General features: G+C 40.2%; 1 protein-coding gene across 1 annotated transcript in view; it reads right to left on the reverse strand.

The window, feature by feature from the left end:
* The window catches only part of LEKR1 (leucine, glutamate and lysine rich 1), a 154,228-nt gene that overhangs the window by 12,286 nt on the left and 119,247 nt on the right, over positions 1-22,695 (reverse strand). The window contains exons 11-12 of the mRNA XM_037046671.1: positions 14,442-14,606; positions 11,523-11,822 (exon numbers count right to left, since the gene is read on the reverse strand). Coding sequence (XP_036902566.1) covers positions 11,523-11,822; positions 14,442-14,606 — 465 coding nt within the window. The remainder of the gene's footprint in view (positions 1-11,522; positions 11,823-14,441; positions 14,607-22,695) is intronic.

Consider the following 22,695-nt stretch of genomic DNA (forward strand, 5'->3'; position numbering starts at 1 on the left):
CCATTTTCCACCCAGCAATCAGCTGTACTCTAAAAATAAGTTAAATCATGTCACTCCCTCGTTCAGAATTCCCAAGTGGCTTTTTATCACACTTAGAGAACAATACAAAATCTTTACCACAGCCTACAAAGGCTTTTGTGAACTAACCCCTCCAAGTTTGCTTTCTACGTCTGTCCTTGCTCACTAAGCTCCAGCAACACCTCCTAACTTTTGTATGATTTCTCCAAAGATCCCAGGATGTTCCTTGCCACGGGGCCTTTGCACTTCTTATTCCCTCTGCCAGGAATGTTCTTTCTCTCACTTCAGTTCTGCTTGAATATTACCCCCTTAAAGAGTCCTTTGGCCACACCATGTAATATAGCACCTCTCCTTCAGAAAGTATCCATTTACCCTGCTTTATTCACCCTGTGGGCATCTATTTTATTAAAAAAACTGTTTGCATGTTAAATGAATGTATATACACATGCAATGGGAGCACAGATATATAAGTAAGCTTGTGTCTGGGATTTTGTGGGTTCATGGAGAAATGATCCTTTTATTCGGACTTAAAGAATAAACAGAAGTATGCCAGGCACATGTTATTAAAGTTTAAGCTAGAATCTGCTTTGTCTTTATTCTTTTATTTCTCATAATCTTAAAAAGATCTCAAAGTTTGTAGTTTGTTGTTTTTACTTATAATTTCCAGGTTTTTCTTTTTTAACTTCGCTCTTTATCCTTTTCTTTGCCACCCTCCCTATTGGGTTTTCATTTTATAATTTACTCCTTTCCATTATTTTATTAAATATTTATTTATTTTTAGAAAGAGGGGAAAGGAAGGAGAAAGAGAGACAATGAACCATCAATGTGTGGTTGCCTCTTGCATGTCCCCTAACGAGGGACCTGGCCCACAACTCAGGCATGTGCCCTGACTGGGAATTGAACTGATGACCCTTTGGTTCACAGGCCTGCACTAAATCCACAGAGCTACATCAGCCAGGGCTCCTTTCCATTAATTTAAATTATCTCTTAAAATTAATGTACTATAGTAAACATAGTTAAAATTAAAACAATGCTACCAAATTATCATGAAAAAAGCACTCCTTCACACTTCCAATCCCGCCTCCCAGAAACAACCATTTTCAAGTTTTTAAGCAGTGTCTTCTAATATTTTTCTCTGAATTCCTAAATAATATCATGTCATAGCTATCTCATGATTTTTAATGTTGAAGTCATTACCTACTGACTTCATAGAACAGAAGATGAAGATTTAGCTTCCTATTGAAATTCCCAACAGACATTTCTCCTTCCTCATGAGATATTTTTCCTGCCTCATTATATTTCTATCACAATTTTGAGTTAAATACATGCGTATATTTTTCTTTCTATGATTATATGTACAAATATTATGTACACCTGGGCTATGTAGTGTACTGTGATTACATTTTCTGTCTTGCTCAGGTTCCTTCCAGAGTTAATCACTGTCTCACTATTTAGCTGCTTAGTTGTCTAGATACTGATTACTAATTTTTCGCCAATACCACTAACAGGAGCTTTGAATATGTGTTTAACATGTCCAGGCACTCCCTCTAATCTATCATCCTCTCTTTGTTCTTGGTGATATACTTCTTTTTAAAAAATACTTTATTGTTAATGCTATTACAGTTGTCCCCATTTTTCCTCCTCTGCAGCCCTCCATCCAGCCCAACTGCCACTCCCAGTCAAACCCCACTCTGTTGCCCATGATGGGTCACTCATACATGTTCTTTGACTAGTCCCTGCACCTTCTTTCAGCTAGTCCTCTCCTCCTTCCTCCTCTCATGCACATGTCAGTCTGTTCTTTGTTTCTGTGCCTCTGACTCCATTTTGCTCGTTAGTTTATTTTGTTAATTAAATTCAAGTTATAGGTGAGATCGCATGGTATTTGTCTTTCACTAACTGGCTTATTTCACTTAGCATAATAGTCTCCAGTTCCATCCACGCTGTTGCAAAAGGTAAGATTTCCTTCTTTTTCACTGCTGCTTAGTATTCCACTGGGTAAATGTACCACAGGTTTTTTTATCCACTCATCTACTGATGTACACTTAAGCTGTTTCCAAATCTTGGTTATTGAAGATAATTCTGCTATGAATGTAGGGTGCATATATTCTTTTGAATTTGTGTTTCAGGGATTCTTAGGTGAAATTCCCAGAAGTGGGATCACTGGATCAGAAGGCAGCTTCATTTTTAATTTTTTGAGGAAACTCCATACTGAATTCCACAGTGGTTGTACCAGTCTGCATTCTCACTAACAGTGCACTAAGGTTCCCTTTTCTCCACATTCTCACCAGCATTTGTTGTTTGTTGATTTATTAATGATGGCCATTTTGACAGATGTGAAGTGATCTCTCATTGTGGTTTTAATGTGCATCTCTCTCATGGCTAGTGACACTGAGCATCCTTTCATATGTCCACGGGCCATCTATATGTCCTCCTTGGAGAAGTATCTATTCAGGTCCTTTGCCCATTTTTTAATTGGATTGTTTTTCTTCCTGGTGTTGAGTCATATAAGTTCTCTATAAATTCTGGAAATTAAACTCTTATCTGATATATCATTGGCAAATATGTTCTCCCATACAGTGGGTTCCCTTTTCATTTTGATGATGGTTTCTTTAGCTGTGCAGAAGACTGAATTTGATGTAGTCCCATTTGTTTTTTCCTTTATTTCCCTTGCCCCAGGAGATACATCCACAAAAACAGTGTTATGCAAGATATCTGAAATTTTACTGCCTATGTTTTCCTCAAGGACTTTTATGATATTGGGACTTATATTTAAGTCATTTATCTGTTTTGAATTTATTCTGGTGTATATTGTAAATTGATGGTCTAGTTTAATTTTTTTGCACATACCAGTCCAGTTTTCCCAACACCATTTATTGAAGAGATTGTTTTTACTCCATTGACCACGAAAGTGTGGGTTTATTGTGGGTTCTCTATTCTTTTCCATTAATCTATGTGTCCGTTGTTATGCCAGTACCAGACTGTTTAGATTACAGTGGCCTTGTAGTATAGTTTGAAATCAGGTACTGTGATCCATCCAAATGTGTTCTTCTTTCTCAAGATTGCCAAAGCTATTCAGGGTCTTTTTCAGTTCCCTATAAATTTTTGGAATATTTGTGTTACATCTGTGAACTATGTCATTGGCATTTTAATAGAAATTGTGTTAAATCTAAAGATTGCTTTGGGTTGTATGGACATTTTAATGATGTTAATTCTTCCAATTCATGAACATGGTGTATACTTTCACTTGTTTGTATTTTCCTCTGTTTCTTTCTTCATCATCCTATACTTTTCTGAATACAGGTCCTTTACCCATTTGGTTAAATTTAATCCTAGGTACCTTATTTTTTGTTGTAATAGTAAATGGCATTGTTTTCTTAGTTTCTCTTTCCGATAGTTCATTTTTGGTGTATAAAAATTTCATTGATTTCTAAGTATTGATTTTGTATCCCACTACTCTGCTAAATTCATTAGGTCAGCAACTCTAGGTCTCGTCGTTTTTTTGGTGGAGTCTATAGGGCTTTCTCTGTACAATGTCATGTTGTCTGCAAATAATAAGTTTTACTTTCTCCTTTCCAATTTGGATGCCTTTATTTCTTCTTTTTGTCTGATTGCCATGGCTAGGACCTCCAGTACTATGTAGAATGAGAGTGGTGAAAGTGGATATCTCTGTCTTGTTCCTGATCAAAAGAGAAACACTTTTAGTTTTTGCCCATTAAGTATAATGTTGGCTGTAGAGTTTTTGTATATAGCCTTTATTATGTTGAGGCATGATCCCTCTATTCCCACTTTACTGAGAGTTTTTATCATAAATGGGTACTTGATTTTACCAAATGCTTTTTCTGCATCTATTAATATGATCGTGTGATTTTTATCTTTCATTTTGCTTATCTGATATATCATATTTATTGTTTTATAATATTGTACCAACCTTGATCCCCTTGGAGAAATCTCACTTGATCATGATGTATGATCTTTTTAATGTATTGCTGGTCCACAACTAGGGGCCTGGCCCACAACTTAGGTTACAATTAGCTAATAGTTTGTTGAGGATTTTAGCATCTATGTTCATCAGGGGTACTGGCCTATAATTTTCTTTCTTTGCTGTGTCTTTATCTGCTTTTGGAATTAGGATAATACTGGCCTCATAAAAAGAGCTTGGAAGTCTTCCCTTTTCTTGAATTTCTGGGACTATATTGAGAAGAATACACATTAGTTCTTCTTTGAATAATTGATAAGATTTGCTTATGAAGCCATCTGGTCCAGGACTTTGTTTGCTGGGAGTTTTTTGATTAGTGCTTCAATTTCACTGGTTGTTATTGGTCTACTCAGGTTTTCTGCTTCTTCCTGATTCAGTTTTGGAAGACTGTATGTTTCTAGAAATTTATCCATTTTGCCCAGGTTGTATAATATCTTGGCATATAGCTGTTCATAGCATTTCCTTATAATCCTTTGTATTGCTGTGGTATCAGTTGTTACTTCTCGTCTTTCACTTTTTATTTGATTTATTTGGGTCCTCTCTTTTTTTTTCTTGATGAGTTTGGTTAAAGTTTCATCAATTTTGTTTATCTTTTCAAAGAACCAGCTCCTGGATTCATTGATCTTTTGGATTTTTTTAGTCATTATGTCATTTATTTCTGCTCTGATCTTGATTTTTTCCTTCCTTCTACTCTGGGCTTTATTTGTTGTTTTCCTAATTCTTTTAGGTGCAGGGTTAGATTGTTTATTTGAGATTTTTCTGTCTCCCTGATGTAGACCTGTAATTCTCTGAACTTCCCTCTTGGGACTGTGTTTGCTGTGTCCTGTAGGTTTTGGGTTGTTGTGTGTTCGTTTTTCTTTTGTTTCCAGGTACTTTTTGCTTTCTTCCTTGATCCTGTTGATAACTCATTCACTATTTAACAACATGCTATTTAGCCTCCATGTACTTAAATGTTTTTGAGACTTTTATTGAGGCCAATTTCTAGTTTCACGACATTGTGATCTGCAAAAATGCTTGATATGATTTCAATTTTCTTGAATTTGTTAAAGCTTGTTTTTCTCCTAACATGTGGTCTATCTTTGGGAATGATGTATATGCACTTGAGAAGAATGTGTATTCTGCTGCTTCAGGATAAAATGTTCTTAAATATCAGTTAAATCTATTTGGTGTTGTGTGTTATTTATGGTTGCTGTTTCCTTGTTGGTTTTTGTCTGATCTTTCCATTGGTGACAGTGGGGTGTTAAAACCCCCTGCAACGACTATATTACTGTTGTTCTCTTCCTTAAAGTCCACCAAGATTTTCTTTATGTATTTAGGTGCTCCTATATTTGGTGCATATATGTTCATAAGAGTTATATCCTCTTTCTGGATAGATCCCTTTAGTATTCTGTAGTGACCTTCTTTGTCTCTTCTTATGATCTTCATTTTGCAGTTTATTTTGTCAGATGTAATTTTGCTACCCCAGCTTTTTTTTCCACTGGAAGCATACTTCTAAAAGCCCTCATTTTTCTGCTGAACCTCGCCCGGTTGTTCTCTAAATCTGTTGCACTGCTATAATCCTTGGACTTCTTCCTGCCATGGGCCTGGGGATTCCCTCCACCTCTCTCCTGTGTTGGAATTGTTTCCTGATTTCGATCTCTTCTCCTTTCTTAGTTCACCCTCATTGTGGTGTCATATATCCTCTACCAGCTCCTCAGTGAGCCTGCAAGGGAAGAGTCATTTCTGAGAACTCTAATGTCGGAAAATATCCTTACTTGACCCTTGCACTTGACCATTTGGCAGGACATGGAATTCTGGGTTGCAAATAATTTTCCTTCAGAATTTGGAAACCATTATCTTCTAGTTTCTCCTGCTGTTGTTAAGAATTCTGATGTCATTGATTACTATTCCTTTTCAGGTGACTTTTTTTGTTCGTTTCTGGAAGCTTTTAAATAATTACGTTTATCCTTAAGGTACTGACATTTCATGCTGAAGTGCTTTGATGTGTTTGTTTTGCCATCCATTATGCTGGGTAGGCCCTTTCAAAATAGAACTACATGTCCCTTCAGCAGTTGGAAATATTTTTGAATTAGAGCCTGGGTAGTGTCCTCCCTTCCATTATCTGTTCTCTCCTTCTGGAAGTCTGATTTAGTGGGATATTATATATCCTGGCTTGATCCTCTAATTTTCTTTTCTCCTCTTCATCTCTTTGCTTTTTCTTCTACATTCTGGGAGATGTTTTCAGCTTAATCTTCTACCCCAAATACTAATTTTTTTGCTTCAGCTCTTATATTTTAATACTCATGGTTGTTCTTTTTCATAGCCTCCTGTTCATGTCTCATCTATGCAATATCTTCTCTTTTCTCATAAAGATATTAATTGTGCTCTTTTTGAAGTTCATTTTTGCTTCCCACATTGTTTTGTATCTGTTTCTTCTAAGTTCTTTTTTTTTCTTTTTAAAGATTTTATTTATTTATTTTTAGAGAGGAGAGGGAAGGGAGAGAGGGGGGGAGAGAAATATCAAAGTGTGGTTGCCTCTTCAGCCCCCCTACTGGGGACCTGGCCTGCAACCCAGGCATGTGCTCTGACTGGGAATCAAACCTGCGACCCTTTGATTTGTAGGCCAGCATTCAATCCACTGAACCACACCAGCCAGGGCAAAGTTCTTTTGTTCTTATTTGTTCAATCCTGGCTTCTCTCTTTATATTAGAGGTGATTCTAATGTTTGGTGATTCTTGTCTTTTCAAAGCTCCCAAATGTTACTAGAAGTTCTGTGTGCATTTGTAAGGGTTTATTGACTAGTATACTTCTCAGTGGGTAGACTAGACAGGGATTTCATTGGGAGACCCCAATCATTACTATACAAAATTCTTTTTTTAAAATTTCCTGGATATTAATATATATGGTAAGCCTGGTTGTCTGTTCTGGGAAGTGACTGAGTGAAGTGGACTAGATGGTCTCCCCCTTTAATATACATACTTTCATTCTAGCCTTATCCCATACTCTGCTGATGTGTATCCTCAGGTCCAACACCGCTCACATTTTGTTCTTCTAGAGTATAAATCTTTGATATCCTGCCAGGATACTGGGTGGGGGCAGCTTGGGGTTTAAGGAGGGTATCTGAGCATCTATCTGATGCCTTTACAAACATTCAAACATCCCAGTTTTCAAACCCACTCCTCTCTCCCTCTTTCAGAGGTATCTGGTGTCTCTAGTTCCTGAGCCTTTCCAGTGTCAAGGCACATAACTGCGTCTGTTCCTTGTAGGGCTTCACCCCACTGCCCCATCCCCAGCGGCGCTAGGTTTCACCGTCCGATAGTCTGCCGATTGCCTCTCACCCCTACGTTGCTTTCCATTTTCCAACATGTAGTTGACGTCTCGTTCATCTAGTGACAATGCCTCTCGTTTTCTTTTCCTTACAAATTCATTCACTCTTTATTAATTGACTGTCATTATAGTGTTTTGGGATGAAGTAGAGATAAACTTATGTATTCAATTCTTCCTGTTTAACAAAAGTATTCCTTTCTATTTTTTAATATCTTTTATTTTTATTAGGTGGCCTATAGGAACTGGTAGAATTTAAAACTTCTGCCCCTTTGTTTTCTTTATCTATAGTCTTTGGACAACAAAAACATTGAGTTCTCTGTACTGGTTTTCCTTTGGTAGTTACACATGAATTGTTTTTGTGTATTCTTTTTTTAATTTGCTGCATTCTTTCTCTGAATGACAAGGAGGCCCACAGCGGCAGGGCCATGCTGTCCTGACAGGACTCACATGGAGCCAGTAGGGAGACAAAGGGGCTGCAAAAAGTATGCGATCTGTTTTAACCTGGTTTTCAATGATAATGTCCTATTCTCTAACACACTATGTTTCTTTTCTGACTTCCCTCTTTTTTTCCTAATGCTGTAATTTTTGTGTGTGTGTCTGCTCTGTCTGAGGAGTTTTCAGGGGGCCCCCTTTTCACATTTACATTTCCCATACAGTTTTATTTTCCATTTTCTCTCTTATTGACCTGTGCCTTTTGTTGCTTCACCTCTGACCCGCGTTTCTGTGGCTGCTCCCCAAGAACCCCCACTCCACACAGGCAGGCCCATTTTGCCCCTTAGAGGCCAGGACCTTCCTCCCGTCCTTGAGAACTTTCCTCACACAATAAAAAACAAAGTCCACCCATTCTCTGCTCTCTTGAACAAGAGCTGGACTTTCCTCTCCTTAATTAGCTTTCTTATTAATTTATCTTCATTCTAATGTGAATTTGTTCTCCACTTAAATGTGGCTTTTCTTCTCCAGAACCTGAGAAATTTCAAGTGTCTTGAATGCACAGTCAAAACAGTAGTGCTTTTCACTTTGAATGCTGCAAACTCTATTCTTTCTGACCTGTAACTCCTATGCTTTTATGGGCTCATTTCCTACTTTTATAAGAAATTCTGGACTTTGGCAAGCTTAACCAGAGAAGAAGCCTTAATTATTTACTCCTACCATTTAGTTATAATTATTTAACTTCTAATGGAAAATCTAGCCAACCCTCCCCTCTCTTCACCCCAGCAAAAGGCAATCTGCCCCCTGGCATATCCTTGGGTAACTTTCCCTGGGAGGTGATCCCTTCCTACTCCCCATTGAGGATCCATAATCATTCGTATACCATCTTGGTGTCCTGTATCTTTCAAAAGCCTACTTCAGAGAAGTAAAAATGTCATCTTTATGTGGCTTCCTTTTAGAACCAATGAGCAGGAAGAGCTCCAAATGAAGCTTCCTTTGCCTGAAAATGACATTCGCTCTTCACTTTGTCTGGTTTTGCTTGCCAAAATTACCTCCAGAGGCCCTGAGATTGACAGTCCTAAAATGGCTCTGTATCCCTACCCTCTTGCTATTCACACTCATGTGCAATCCCTCACTTTGACTGTGGGCTGGGCTTATTGACTCACTTACGACGAGTAGAATACAGCGGAAGCAATGGGATGTCACCTCCAAGATGAGATTGCAAAAAGACTGTGGCTTCTATTTTGGGCTCTCTTTTTCGCGCTCTCATTCTTGCTTATTTGCCTGCTCTGAGGGAAACCAGCTGCCATGTGGTGGGCTGTTCTGTGGAGAGGTCCACGCTGTAAGGAACCGAGGAAGGCTGCTGACCTCCAGCAAGGTGCTGAGGCTTTCTGAGCCCAAGAGCCCGTGAGGAAGTAAATCCTGCTAGCAACCACAGAGTGAGCCTGGAAGCCAATGCTCCCAGCTGAGCCTTTGGATAAGACCACAGCCCCTGACAACCTGACACCAACGTCATGAAAGGCCCTGAGCCAGAAGCACCCACCTAAGCCACATTCAGATCCTTGACCCACGGAAATGATGAGAAAATAAATGTTTGCTGTTTGAAGCCACTGAATTTGAGGACAATTTATTGTGCAACAATATAAAACGAATACAGGCCCTTAAGGCCAATTTTTTAGCTTCTGTCTATGCTTTACATATTACAGGTTTCTGTTTAGGTCATTCTTTCCTCTCCATGTCAATGTAATTACTCATAAAAAAACTTTCTTTAAATTCTTCTTTGAAAACAGCGAATGGCATTTGTCAGTTATAGTTATATCTAGTGCCCAGCACAGTGCCTGGTACCTGCATAGATGCTCAGCATACATTTTCAGAAGTTGACCCTTCTGTCTTTTTCTACATGTCCTAGTTTATAAGTTACTCCTCACTTCCCATATTGTCATTTCTCGGGGGATTTAAAAGTTAGAAAACCTGCTGGTCTCACTGCCTTGACCTTTCTCTCCTTTAACCTCTTGTCCCCCCTGTAGAACATCAATGCTGCTACCTCTCTCGAAGCAAAACTGCATCACCTCTGTCCTCAGGGCCTCTGCAGCGCAGGTGCGCTGTTCCCTCCCACTCTGTCCCGCACTGACCAGGCAGCTCCCTTACCAGGGACGCTGTGCTCCAGCAGGAGACACTCGGTCATCCGACCCCCTAACCATCTGGTTACTTATTGTTACTTTAAAGTAAAAAATAGATAAATAAATGAGGCCTAAGATAAACAGATGAGTGCTAAGCCTGGGGTCATTGTGAAACTTGGAGCCACTGTAACTCAGGTTTCCTGAAAGAGGAAACGTGGCTGTCATGGAGATGCAGCTTTGAGTCTCGGCCCCGCCTGCTGAGGGGCCTCCTGGAAGGTATTCAGCCTTCCAGAGTCAGTTCCTCGCCTGTAACATGGAAGTCATTTCTACTTTACAGGGTTGTTAAAGCATTGCTGTTGGTCCAGTATGCTGTCCGTTCCCACTTTAACTTAATTTATAACTCCTTTGCATTAATAGGTTCACCTCATAATTATAATGCCGGCATACACTTTTTATTCTGCTTGATAATTTAAATATGGCAAGAACAGGGTATATTTAATTATTAACAGCCAATGTTATGACTAGCACTTCCTTTTTATATCTTTATTAAAATGCCCATAAAATCAACAAAAGATAACTTGTCATTAACATTCAGAATCTTCCTCGATTTGCCTTTATTTGCTCTTCTCTCATGAATGAGATCAAATATTCCTATGTGACATAACTCAGGTGACCACAGAGCAGATTAATTGCTCTACTGTCTTAGTTCAAGTTGCTATAACAAAGTACTGTCGACTGGGTGGCTCAAACAACAAACCAAATTTATTTCTCCCAGACCCAGAGTCCAGGAAATCCATGGTCAAGTCACAAGCACATTGGATGTCTGATGCAGGCCTGCTTCCTGATGCAGGGACACCCTCCCTCTCTGTCCTGAGGTGGCAGAAAGGCTGAGGGGAGCTCTCGAGGACCCCTTTTATAAGGGCACTAAGCCCGTTCTTGAGGGCTCTGCCTTCAGGATTAAATACCTCCCAGAGTCCCCACCTGACTTAAATACCTGCCAAAGTCCCTACGTCTAAATGCCATCACACTGGGGATTCGGCTTCAGGATTTCTTAGAGGCCACACACTCAGCCTGTAGCACCCACCACTTCCACACTGCTTAGCAGTTTGGAGATAAGGCTTTGTTAGAAAGAAATTTTAAATCAAAATATGTCTACTCCAGTTCAAATAAAAACATTGCTAAAATAACCACAAGTATATAAGAAAGAAGACCAACACCTGTAAAGTACCTTATAAATTTAGGTTGACGGAAAGATAAATCCCTAAAGAAAAATGACATTTAAGATATATTGTCCAAATATTATTTGAACTAAAGCAGCAAGTCCTCTAAAAGTTTTTTGGCAAAGATGTCCAAAAAAGCAAGACATATGAAGACTACTAGTCTCAGAGGTTCCAAGAGGTCGTTTGCAACACAGCAGACCTGGGTGTTGAGAAAACCTTGGAGATTACGCAGCTCAGTGCATTCATCTCACAGAAAAGGAAGCCAGGCCCAGAAAGGTTAAGTGACCGGCTCGTTAAAGACAAAACCAGGATATGATCCCAGGCCCTTGACTAACAGCCCAGAGCTTTCTGCATGACACCAAGCTGCCTTTCGTGTTCTCACTCGCGTGTTTTCTGAAAGAGCATCTGCAGCGGTGCCACCTCTCACTGCAGCGGTGCCGCCAGGCCTCCTACCTCTTCCTGGGACTGCTCGAACTGCTGCCTCAGCTGGGTTTGCGCCAGCAGGACCCTTTCCAGTTCATCTGACTTCTGTTTCATTTCCTTCCTCAAGTCCTCTGAAACAAAATCACTATTGTCAATTTCCTTCTTCAAGCGAGATTCAAATTCTGCAACCAAATTTTTAAGGTTTTCAATTTCCTTCTCCTTTGACTCAGATTCTTCAGTATATTGGACATGGGATTCATGCAGTTTTGTTTCAAGAGTGGCTACTTCCAGCCTTAAATCTCTAGTAGCGCCTGCGATTAGGTCAGATATCTGTAAGATAAATCTTGTATTAGTTTTTAGGCAATGTCCCTAGGTAAGCACAGAGTTCTCATGGTTTTAAAAGGCTTATTCCAAATAATCAGTGTACTCTGCTGATCAGATGAAAACAAATCCTATGACATACGTAGGCCTCCAAATTTTTTTTTTAAAGTTAAGAACAAAATTTTTGTTTTCACCACCTTAAACGGAATTGCACTCATCACTTCAGTGTCCTTGGAAATATATAAATCTCGGCAACTGGGTTAAGTCACCAAGAATAGCTCGAGCTGTGATGTGGTGCCTGTCTGGACTCACTACAGGGTAGCTTTGTGAGTTAAAATGCCTGATGCTTGGGATGCACATAGAGGAACACAGCAATTATATTTTACTCATACCATAGCCATAAATTTTCCTTTGATAATTTTTCTTTCTTGTACATAATGACTGGAGGTACCTCAGGTACTATACCTTATAGAGCAGTGTGCCCGACAGAACTTTCTGGGATGATAGAAGTATTATTCTGGGATGCCCAGTACAGTATGGACACAATAGGCATCACATGTGGCTACTGACAGTGGTACGCTGGTGCGTGTTTCACAACTGACTCACACACTCACACACAAGCTAGGTCTGTGTCTGATCTCTGCAGCGTAAATACTCTCACCACAACCAATTCCAAGCTAGCGAGGTGACACCAGTGATCGCTGGGAAGGGACGTGCACAACAGGCCCTTGCTTGCCAGTACGGGCTAATGAGCATTTGAAACATGGCTAATGTGACTGAGGAACTGAATGTTTAATTTGATTTCATTTTAATTAATTGCAATTTAAGTAGCTACATGTGGCTACAACATTAGACAGTGCAGTTGTAGATGATAACAGAATTCTTTAAAATATACTGCTTTTCAAGGCGGTCCCTTTCAATAAAGAGTAGAGAGAATAACTTGGGGAAGCTTTTCCTCATAGTAATAAAAGTCTTTAGAAGGGAAAATGCTTTTTTCTCTCTTCTTAAAAAACAAAAAAAAGCAGGAAGAACAAAGCTGCTTCTGATAAAACATATCCTTATTATTTATGCTACAAATATTGTCATGTAACAAATGTTAGCATAGCAAGAAACCAACCCATGGAGAATGTGGAAAACATTCAGAGACCAAAGTTCTACGTATTTTGTGAACTATTACTTAAGAATTAAATATCCAAAATTTGTTCCAAATGTTAAATTTATATTAAGAATAACTTTTATAAGAAATCTATCTACTACACTTAGTAATTATACAAATTAAATTCAGATTCCATTATCTTCAATTAATCCAGGAAGGAAGAGGTCTGCACAGTAGTGCCCACCACCCTGGGGAGACGTGACGCTGAATAGAGCAGGTTATCCTCGGGAGAGGAGGCTCACACAGCCACGAGTATGTTTGGATTTTTAAAAAAGGGAGTCAACATTTAAAAATCAAGAGTTTACTTATGAAACCTAGACTTATGACTTCCCTTGAAAAGCTGTGACCCCTGGCAAGTTGGGGCTTGCCTTTTGGCAGTCCCCTGCAGATGGAGCCCTGAGACATCCAGGGCCCTGGGACAGCAGTTCTGAGGTGAGGGGTGGACAGGAGAACATGCCAAGAGGAGCCAGGGGTGGTATGGGGGGCGGGGTCAAGAGAGAACCTGCTCAGGATGGGCGGGGCCTGGGGTGAGTCCAGGTTCCTGGTTCCTCCATGTGTTCCATTGTCTCAACAGGATTTCACTTATATTATACAACAGGAATTGAAAGATAGAATTATTAAGAATTTCAAAACAGCATTTTCAGAGTATTAAGCTCAAAATATATAGCCCTTCTGAGTGCAGGGCCCTGTGATAACTGCATTTGCCACACGCTCATGTAGCTGGCCTGCCTCGTGCTCACAGCGAGCTGTTGGAAATGCTGGACCATGTCCCCGGTACACCAAAGCAGAGGCCAGTAAGTCCCATTTGATACTTAATTTACACAGACTGTTAATGATTTTATTCAAAAATAGGGGTTTCCCCATTGCACCTTGGTTAGTACACACACTACACATACACATACATATACAAACACATGCGTATTATCACACTCAGGCCTTATAAAAACAGGGGGACCTTAATAAAATCTTATGTTTCAGACCCAATTTTTCAGAAATTAGGGAGGCAGTTACATTTAAAAAATGTTTTTAAAGGCGGGGCAACTGTAATTGAACAATAATAAAAATAAATAACTACAATAGAAAAGAAGCAAAACTATTTAGAATTAAAAATATCTTTACAGAAGATAGGCTTTAGTTGTTGGAAAGTTTTTGATTATATAAAACACCTCATTATCTTTTGATGTTGCCTATTTTATGTGTTGGACTACCTAGTCATGCTAGTTATTAGTTACATAATTTATGTTGTTTTAAAAATGTTTATTTTTATTAAAAATTCTATACACAGCTGGGTTTCATGCTTGTATAGCTAATATCAGTTATTCACTCTGGAGAATATGCAAACCGTTCTTCCCATGAGGCTAAGCCCAAGGCACAGCAACCAGAGTTGTAAGTACTGTCGTGTTCTTAGGCGGAATAACCAACGGATGTAACTTCAAACCCATTACATGATATTGATAATTATAACGACAGACCTTCATTTGTAGCTCCTCTCGCTCTTTCTTATACTTTTGGATTATTTCTTGGTGTTTTTCCTTTTCAATATCAAGTTCCAGTTTAGCTTCTTCTTTACAGAGAAGAGCTTGCTCCTCAAATTCAAGTAAATGTTGGGCTCTTTCCTTGGTGAGCTCAGCTTCAATCTAGAAAATAGGATTTAACTGAAAATCAGTAAATTAAAGTTATTTTCAGATTCTAATATTTTAAAAAATTGTAATAGTAATTTAAAAATTAATCTAATTTTATATTTTTTAATTCTAATATAATTTTAAAATTCTAATATATTTATTTTTAATTTGACTGAGAACTTAGACCAGAAATATTGACCTTGGGTCAAATATTTCAAGATCTTCTAAGACCTTCTAAGACCTGAAAAATGAGTAGAGACTTTCGGATATTTTAACAGTTCTGAGAAATACTAAAAGCTTTGTCTTCTGTAAACTCAGTCCTTGCCAGCAACCCCCCCCCCCCAAAAAGACTTTGAGGTCCTTAGACTAAGTTCTGCTGAGAGCTCAAAGGGGATACAAAGATGGTCCTTTCTTGATGGATACCATAGGAAGTGTTGGAGCTACAGATGATCATTTTAATGTGATTGAGGCCAGAAAGTTGATCAAGGAAAAGTTGGTCAAAGGTATCATGTGGATGCCTATATCCATATTTTGACTCAGACAGAATCACAGTGCTGGCAGGGCCCTTAGAAATCCCTTAGCTCAATTTCTCAAGCTTCCATGAATTGTGGAAGGAATGAACAAAGACTTTGGATTTAGATGGAGTAGAATTTAAATCCTGGTTCTGACACTTTCTACTTGTGTGATGTTAAATTGTGATCATGACTTCTACTGCTGGGGTTATAACTAGTTCCCTTGGGGGTCCTTATGCCGGTTAAATGGGACGAAACATCCGTGTAAAGCTGTAGCATGAGCAGGGATTCAGTAGTCACCAGAGAGGACTTCTACACTCTGACCCTCAGTCTCCACCATGGATCTCCACCAAATGATTGTCTGCTCTGTGAGTCCATACCACCAGAAACCGTAACGCACCCCTTCCCCAGCAGGTGTTTCCATTTTCAGGCAGCACTAAGCACTAGGCAGTTTTTCCTTTAGCTGGGCCAACGTCTTTCTCCCTGTGGTTTTAAACCAGTGGTTTTGGCTCTGCCTACTGGAGCGAGAGAGAAAGTCCTGGAGTCCTTCAGACCTGAGAGTTCTTCTAGTGAGATTAGAGAAGGGGTTCCAGTGACAGGCTGGCTCTAGATTTACACTGTGCCATGACCGAAAATTCTAACAGGGAGGTAATGCCAGACAACTTGGGTGAAAAACTGTCAAACCTGACTTAGTGTGACTGTGGTTGATGTCACTATAAGAAGGGGGAAAACGTCAATCCAAATTTCTCAAGAAAACACTGAAACCAGGAAACAAGGAAACAGTCAGTTTGCTAAGAAGGTTTGTGGGAAGCCCTTCAAATTTAATAAAATGCAGACAGAAGACCAGCTCCAATGTGGAGTTACCGGGGTTAGTGGGTTTATCTGGAGCATTTGCCCAAAGGCAAAACAATTATATTTATACTCAACACAAGAAGTTGTTTTGCCTCTCTCAAAATAAATTTCTGGATTGTTTTGGGGAAAGGATGCCAATGATCAATTACAAACATGATAGAATTGTTCAGATGTGTCAGATGTGTTGGTATTGGACTTCTGAGGACAAGAAAAGCCTTAGAGACACTCAGAAAAAAGGACAGATATTCTTCTGAATTCCAGGTACTTACATCCACCTGCCTCCTGGTAGCAATACAGGAACTTCACAGGTTTCTCAAATAAAGGGCCTGAGCCAGAAACCATAATACAACCCTATTTCCCTCTGTTCCTCCTCACCTCAGGACACAGAACCACCAGCCATCTAGTTATGCAAGTCAGTAATTGGGGTGCCATCTCTTATTCCCCTCTCTTCTTACCCTCCACACCTTATCTAGCATCAAATCCTATTCATTTTTCCTCTAAAAGATGCCTTACATCTGGCCATTTCTCTGTATTTGCACTCCACTGCCCTAGTTCTGACCACCATCACTTCTTGACTGGCCTCCTTAATTCTATGCTGCCTGTCTCCAATCCATGATACACACAGCAGAGTGTTCTTTACAAAATATAAGCTGAATGCTCTCATTCCTGCTTAGTGGTTCCTCAGTGCATGAGTGTCAAGTCAATAGTCCTCTACATGATCTTCTATCTACAGGGCCACCACTAGCTCACATGAAACCTTTGTGTGAATCAACAAAGCACCCCTTCCTTAGACAAATTCAGCCCCATGCCAGGCACAGTACTTGGTGAGCAGAGCACAGGCTGGATTCCACTCCTGTTTTCTCCCTTGGCCTGTGCTACTGTGCAGGTCTGTGGCAGCTCTGGACTTCAACCTGACTTTCACCACGTGCCCCCTTTGATCACTGTGCTCCAGCCACACTGGGATAGGTAAGTCAACAACACAAGAAAGAAGGACATCAAATGCAAAACATTTAGACAGATTGCAAGGAATAATTTTAAAAAGTAAATGGCCCACAAGAAACCTTAAAAAAACTTCAACCAAATAACATTTTTAGAAGCTCAAAAAGATGTGTTCTGAGTTATTAAAATATTAATTGTTCAAACATTTTTTGTATGGTTAATTGATAGAGCCAAATACTTATCTTAGGACAAAAAGGCATCATCAAAATATGTACTAATTTCTCCAATTAAGAAGGCACACAAATTAGGTAGGCCAGGGCAAATTGTAAATTAAAGACAGAAGGATTTTAGAAGGACTTTTTAAAAAAGTTCTTTTAATTTATTACGGGGCAGAGGCCATTTTGAACATCCATAGAGCACCTTGATAAAGATGAAACAAAGAGGAAACATTCAGGGGAGGAAGGGGCACGGCTGACTGCTTGAATGGGTAGAATGTTCTGGTCGACTGGAATCGGGAAGCCAGGAGAACTTCTTACCCTTGAACTATTCCTTGAAATGAACTATTGTAGGTAGAGAAATAGGTGGAAGGCGGGAAAGTAAAAGCACTGTAAATAGAGGAGAGAAGAGTGATTTACTATTTACTGGTTTGCATTTTAATTCGTACAACCTGAGAAAGAGAAGCAAAATGATGAGCTTCAGGTGGCATTTCTAACACTTAGGGAAGCTGCAATGAGATGCCGAGAACCCCCTCTACGTGCTGACACTGCAGCAGAGAGAGAGGACCCTGCTGGTTCCTCCACGATCTGAATATCTTGAACAAAATGATGAACCCACAAACACAATGGTTTGCCCAAGCCAGTACATTATTTATCATGAGAAGATGGATTCATGCCAATGTCATGTTTATGTCTTTTTCACATGTTGACAGGAGCTGTTTATTTATTTAAAATATCTTAGATGGCAGGACTTCTGTTTATGTCAAATAAATGATGATGCATATAGAAAATATGAACTGCTTTATCCAATAACTAATGCTAATTCTGACAATCATGAGGAAATTCTGATTTTTAAATAAAGAATAACATAAGAGCTCAAGAGTTACACGAAGTAAAATTACTTATCTGTGTACACATTCTAGGTTTAATTCTTTTCACTCTTTATTCATCCATATTCTCCTCTAGCTTAAACTCCGTCTCCTTGGTGAATGCCTCCTGATGCTTCCAGAGCATTCTTAGAATGTTAATTTCTTTAAGTCCATTTTTATTTAAAGTTGAGCTGCATAATTAGTGTTTTATAATATGTGTCTAATTCTGATGTGCAAAGTAATGTCTTTTTATTAATTATTTTTCAGGTGAGATCTTTCTGGTTGATTTGAATATCACTTTCTAACTTTCCATGGAGTTAAATATTACATTATAACATAATCCCTGTCACTTGATGATCCCTTTAAAACCAAGAGCAATTTAGATGTCAAAGTAGAAATAAAAGCATTTGTTAAAATTTGATGTACACATATGATTTTAAAAATAAATTATGCTATTTTCCAAATAAAAACAAATACTGGTAGAAAACTAATATTTAGGATTATTTCTGAATTACTGAATAAATATATTATAAAAGTAGGTGATTATTTCAATACACAGAATTTCTAGTAAAAATAGCTAAGGAATCAAGAATATATATTGAAGTCCTCCCAAGAGCTGTGTAAACTTAGGACCAAAAGAGAGAAAGTTCACTGTGTACATCTGAGTATACAAGCTATGAAATATGGTGTGGGACATATTTCATTCATTAACTCACTTAATTCTTACAACCCTGGGGAAAAATACAATAATTATTATGCCCACTGTGTAGAAAGTAGTAGTCTTAGAGAGGTTAAGTACTTCCACCAAGATCGTAGAGTTAATATGAGGTGGAGAGGGTACACACACTCAGTGTTTCTGGTAGATCCATAACTCAGGGCGTTTAGTTTTTCCATGTAGCCTGTCTTCTCATACTTGCACATGGAATAGTGATTAAGGGCAAGGATTAGGTATTCACTTAGTTTCAAAATATTTGGAGCTTCTGGTCATGATTGTGGAGTAGATAAATGTAGTACTTACATCCTCCCACAACCACATCAAAATACCAACCAAACCACAGAACAACCATCACTCAGAACTGCCTGAAATCTAGCTGAACAGAGGTCCTACAACTAAGGATTTAAAGAAAAAGGCACACTGAGACTGGTAGGAGGAGTATGGATGTGAAATGGGCTTCTTCTACATTGATGTGGTGAATAAAAATTGAGAGGGATATCTCAGCTGCAGAGGTCCCCTCTGAGGAGCAAGGGGTCCCAGGCCCCTACCAGGCTCCCCATCTCAGGGTTCCAATGCCATGAAGAGAAGTCCCTATAACTTCTGGCTCAAAAAACCAGCAGGGATTGTGGATGAATGAAACAGAATGTGGTTGGAGTCACAGGCATTCCTCTTAAAGCACCCACTCTCAGACTTACTTGGACTCACTTGCTCTGAGCTCCAGCATTGGGGCATTAGCTCAAAAGGCACCAGGGACATATAGGGAGAGACTAAATTGTTTGGCATCAGGCTGAGAGCTGGAGGATGGCTTTCTCCCAGACAGAAGTGCTGGCAGAAGCTACTGTTCCTTTTCTGAGCCCTCCCTCCGACAAAGCTAGCAGGCAGGTGTCATATCTGAGTATCCACCAACCTAACACAGTTTGCCTCACCCTTATGATTTCCTGAGACCTTGCCCCACCAGGTCATGGGCTTACCCAAGCTGTTCTCTGTGGCTTTTTCATACAATGGCCTTTCTTGGCTTGTGCTTCACATTTTTCTAAAATCTCTCAAACATGAAGCCTCTGTCCTTGGTGTGCCTCATATCTCTTCTAAGTGGCCCTAGGCTTGGCACTAGTGACAGCCAAACTTGCTCACAACTTGGTCTCTCCTGGGTACCCCAAGCCCAGCACAAGTAGCAGCCATCTTCAGACTGCTTTGTAGCTCATGCTGGGTGAACTCAGGCAGACACAGGTGACAGCTTACCTTGGCCTGCACCTCCTTGGAGACCCCAGAGCCAGTACACCCAGTGGACAGCTTCAGAACATGTCAAAGTACCATTCAACAACCTCCACAGTGACACACTCAAGAGGTATACTCAGCAGCCACCAGAGACCTGCTTAAGTAAGTCATACTCTGTGGGGTGGCCCCTGCACAGCTGCTCCTCCACAGTAGACACAGCCAGTACTGACAGCAGATCAGCCTGGGTATCAGTTCCTCCCACTGTTGTGCCAACAGCAACCAAGGCTCAACTGCAACTGGAGAGTGTACACCATCCATAAGTGGGTGTGGGAAGCACACCAGGAGTGCCCAGCTTGGGTGATCAGGGAGGGAGGGTGTGCCATAGGACCCTACAGAACACCTACTATATAAGGCCACTTCTACCAAGCCCAAGAGACATAGTAACTCTAACTAACATAGGCAAACAAACACAAGGAGGCTGAAAAACGAGGAGGCAAAGAAACATGTCCTAAATGAAAGAACAGAACAAAACTCCAGAAAAAACTAAACAAAATCAAGACAGAGGCACAGGCGAACACAGCTTGCCTCCTCACATAACCACATCAAAATTACAATTAAACTGTAAGATCACTATCACTCAGAACTGTCAGAAATCAAGTTGAATGGAAATCTGGCAAAAATGGGATTAAAGAAACCACATCCATCCAGACTCATAGGAGGGGAAGACAGACATGTAGAATGGGCTGGTCCCATATCCACCGCAGGTGGATAAAAATCTGGGAGGGATGTCTTGGGAGCAAGGGGCCACAGCCCCACACCGGCCCCTCCAGCCCCATGTTCCAGTGCCAGGAAGGTAAGTCCCCACAACTTCTGGCTGTAAAAACCAGTGTGGACTGAGTTGGTGGAAGAAACTTCTAGAGTCCCAAGCAGTTCCTCTAAAAGGACCACACATGGACATAGAGTCAGTCCCTTTGAGCTCCAGCATTGGGGTAGCAGCTTGAAAGGTACCAGTGGCATACAGGGAGGAAACAGTGTCTGGCATCAAGGCAAGAGCTGGGAGACAGCTTTCTCCCAGACAGAAAGGTGGGTAGAGGCATTGTCCCTTTTCTGAACCCCCCACAAAGCCACAGAGCCAGCAGGCTGGTGCTGTATCTAAAAGCCCATCAGTCTGGATAACGCTATTTTTCCCATCCTTAAGATCCCCCGAGGCTCTATCCCACTCAACTCACAGGTCTAACCAAGCTGTTAATGGTGGCTTTTCAATATGAATGGCTGATCTTGGCTCATGCTTCCCAACTTCCTAAAGCTTCTCAAACAAGCAACAGCCAACCTAGTGAGCCCCCAGCCCCTGTACCTCTTGCTAAGTGGCCCCAGGCCTCGCACTAAAAGCAGCCAGCCTAGGTTCACAGCTTGGTTTCTCCTAGAAACCTCTAAGCCCAGCACAAGTAGCAGCCATCTGTGGATTTCTTTAGAGCTCATGCAGGGTGGCCCCAAGCAAACACAGGTGGTGGCTGACCAAGGCCTTCACCACCTGGGAAACCCCAGGGCCTACACACTCAGTAGACAAGTACAGACCATGTTGGAGCACCACCATTATGCCCCTACACAGCTGATCCTTCACGAAGGGTGGAGGTCAGTGGTCAGTGGTCAGAGATAGTTTTTGCAGCTTACTGGCCTGGGTAAATCCTTCACATTGATCTTCCAACAGCAACTGGGGCTCAACTATAAGAGGACAGTGTACTCAGCCCACACGGAGGGCATACCTTGAGTATGCAGCTTGGGTGACAGGGGAGGCTGTGCCATTGAAGCCTACAGGACACCTATTACATTAGGCCACACTACCAAGCCAGGGAGTCATAGCAGCTCTACACAATACATAGAAACAAATACAAGAAGGCTGCCAAAACAAGGAGACAAAAGAAACCTGGCCCAAATGAAAGAACAGACCAAAACTCCAGAAAAAGAACTAAACAAAACAGAGGTAAGCAATCTAACAGATACAGAGTTCAAAACAGTGGTTGTGAGGATGCTCAAGGAACTTAGTGAGGACTTCGACAGCATAAAAAAGATCCAGTCGGAAACTAAGGATACACTAATTGAAATAAAGAACAATTTACAGGGAAACAATGGTAGAGTGGATGAAGCTGATAATCAAATCAATGATTTGGAACAAAAAAAATCAAAACAAGCAAACATCCAATCAGAACAACAACAAGAAAAAAAGAATACAAAAAAAGGAGAACAGTATAAGCAGCCTCTGGAACAACTTCAAGAAGTCCAACATTTGTATCATAGGGGTGCCAGAAGGAGAAGAGAAAGAGCAAAAAATTGAAAATCTGTTTGAAAAAATAATGAAATAAAACTTTCCTAATGTGGTGAAGGAGATTGGCATGCAAGTCCAGGAAGCACAGAGAGTCCCAAACAAGATGGATATAAAGAAGCCCACTCCAGGACACATCATCATTAAAATGTCAAATGTTAAAGACAGAGAGAATCTTAAAAGCAGCAAGAGAAAAGAAGTTAATTACCTACAGGGGAGTTCCCATAAGACTGTCAGCTGATTTCTCAAAAGAAACTTTGCAGGCTAAAAGGGACTGGCAAGAAATATTAAAGACATGAAAAGTGGAGATCTACAGCCCAGATTGTTCTACCCAGCAAAGGTATCATTTAGAATTGAAGGGCAGATAAAGAACTTCCCAGACAAGAAAAAACTAAAGGAGTTTATCACCACCAAACCATTATCATATGAAATGTTAAAGGGATATATTAAAAAAAAAGAAGATCAAA

The sequence above is a fragment of the Sturnira hondurensis genome, unplaced genomic scaffold (assembly GCF_014824575.4).
Source record: "Sturnira hondurensis isolate 20B ecotype Veracruz unplaced genomic scaffold, ASM1482457v3 Scaffold0005279, whole genome shotgun sequence".
In the NCBI taxonomy this organism is placed as follows: domain Eukaryota; kingdom Metazoa; phylum Chordata; class Mammalia; order Chiroptera; family Phyllostomidae; genus Sturnira; species Sturnira hondurensis.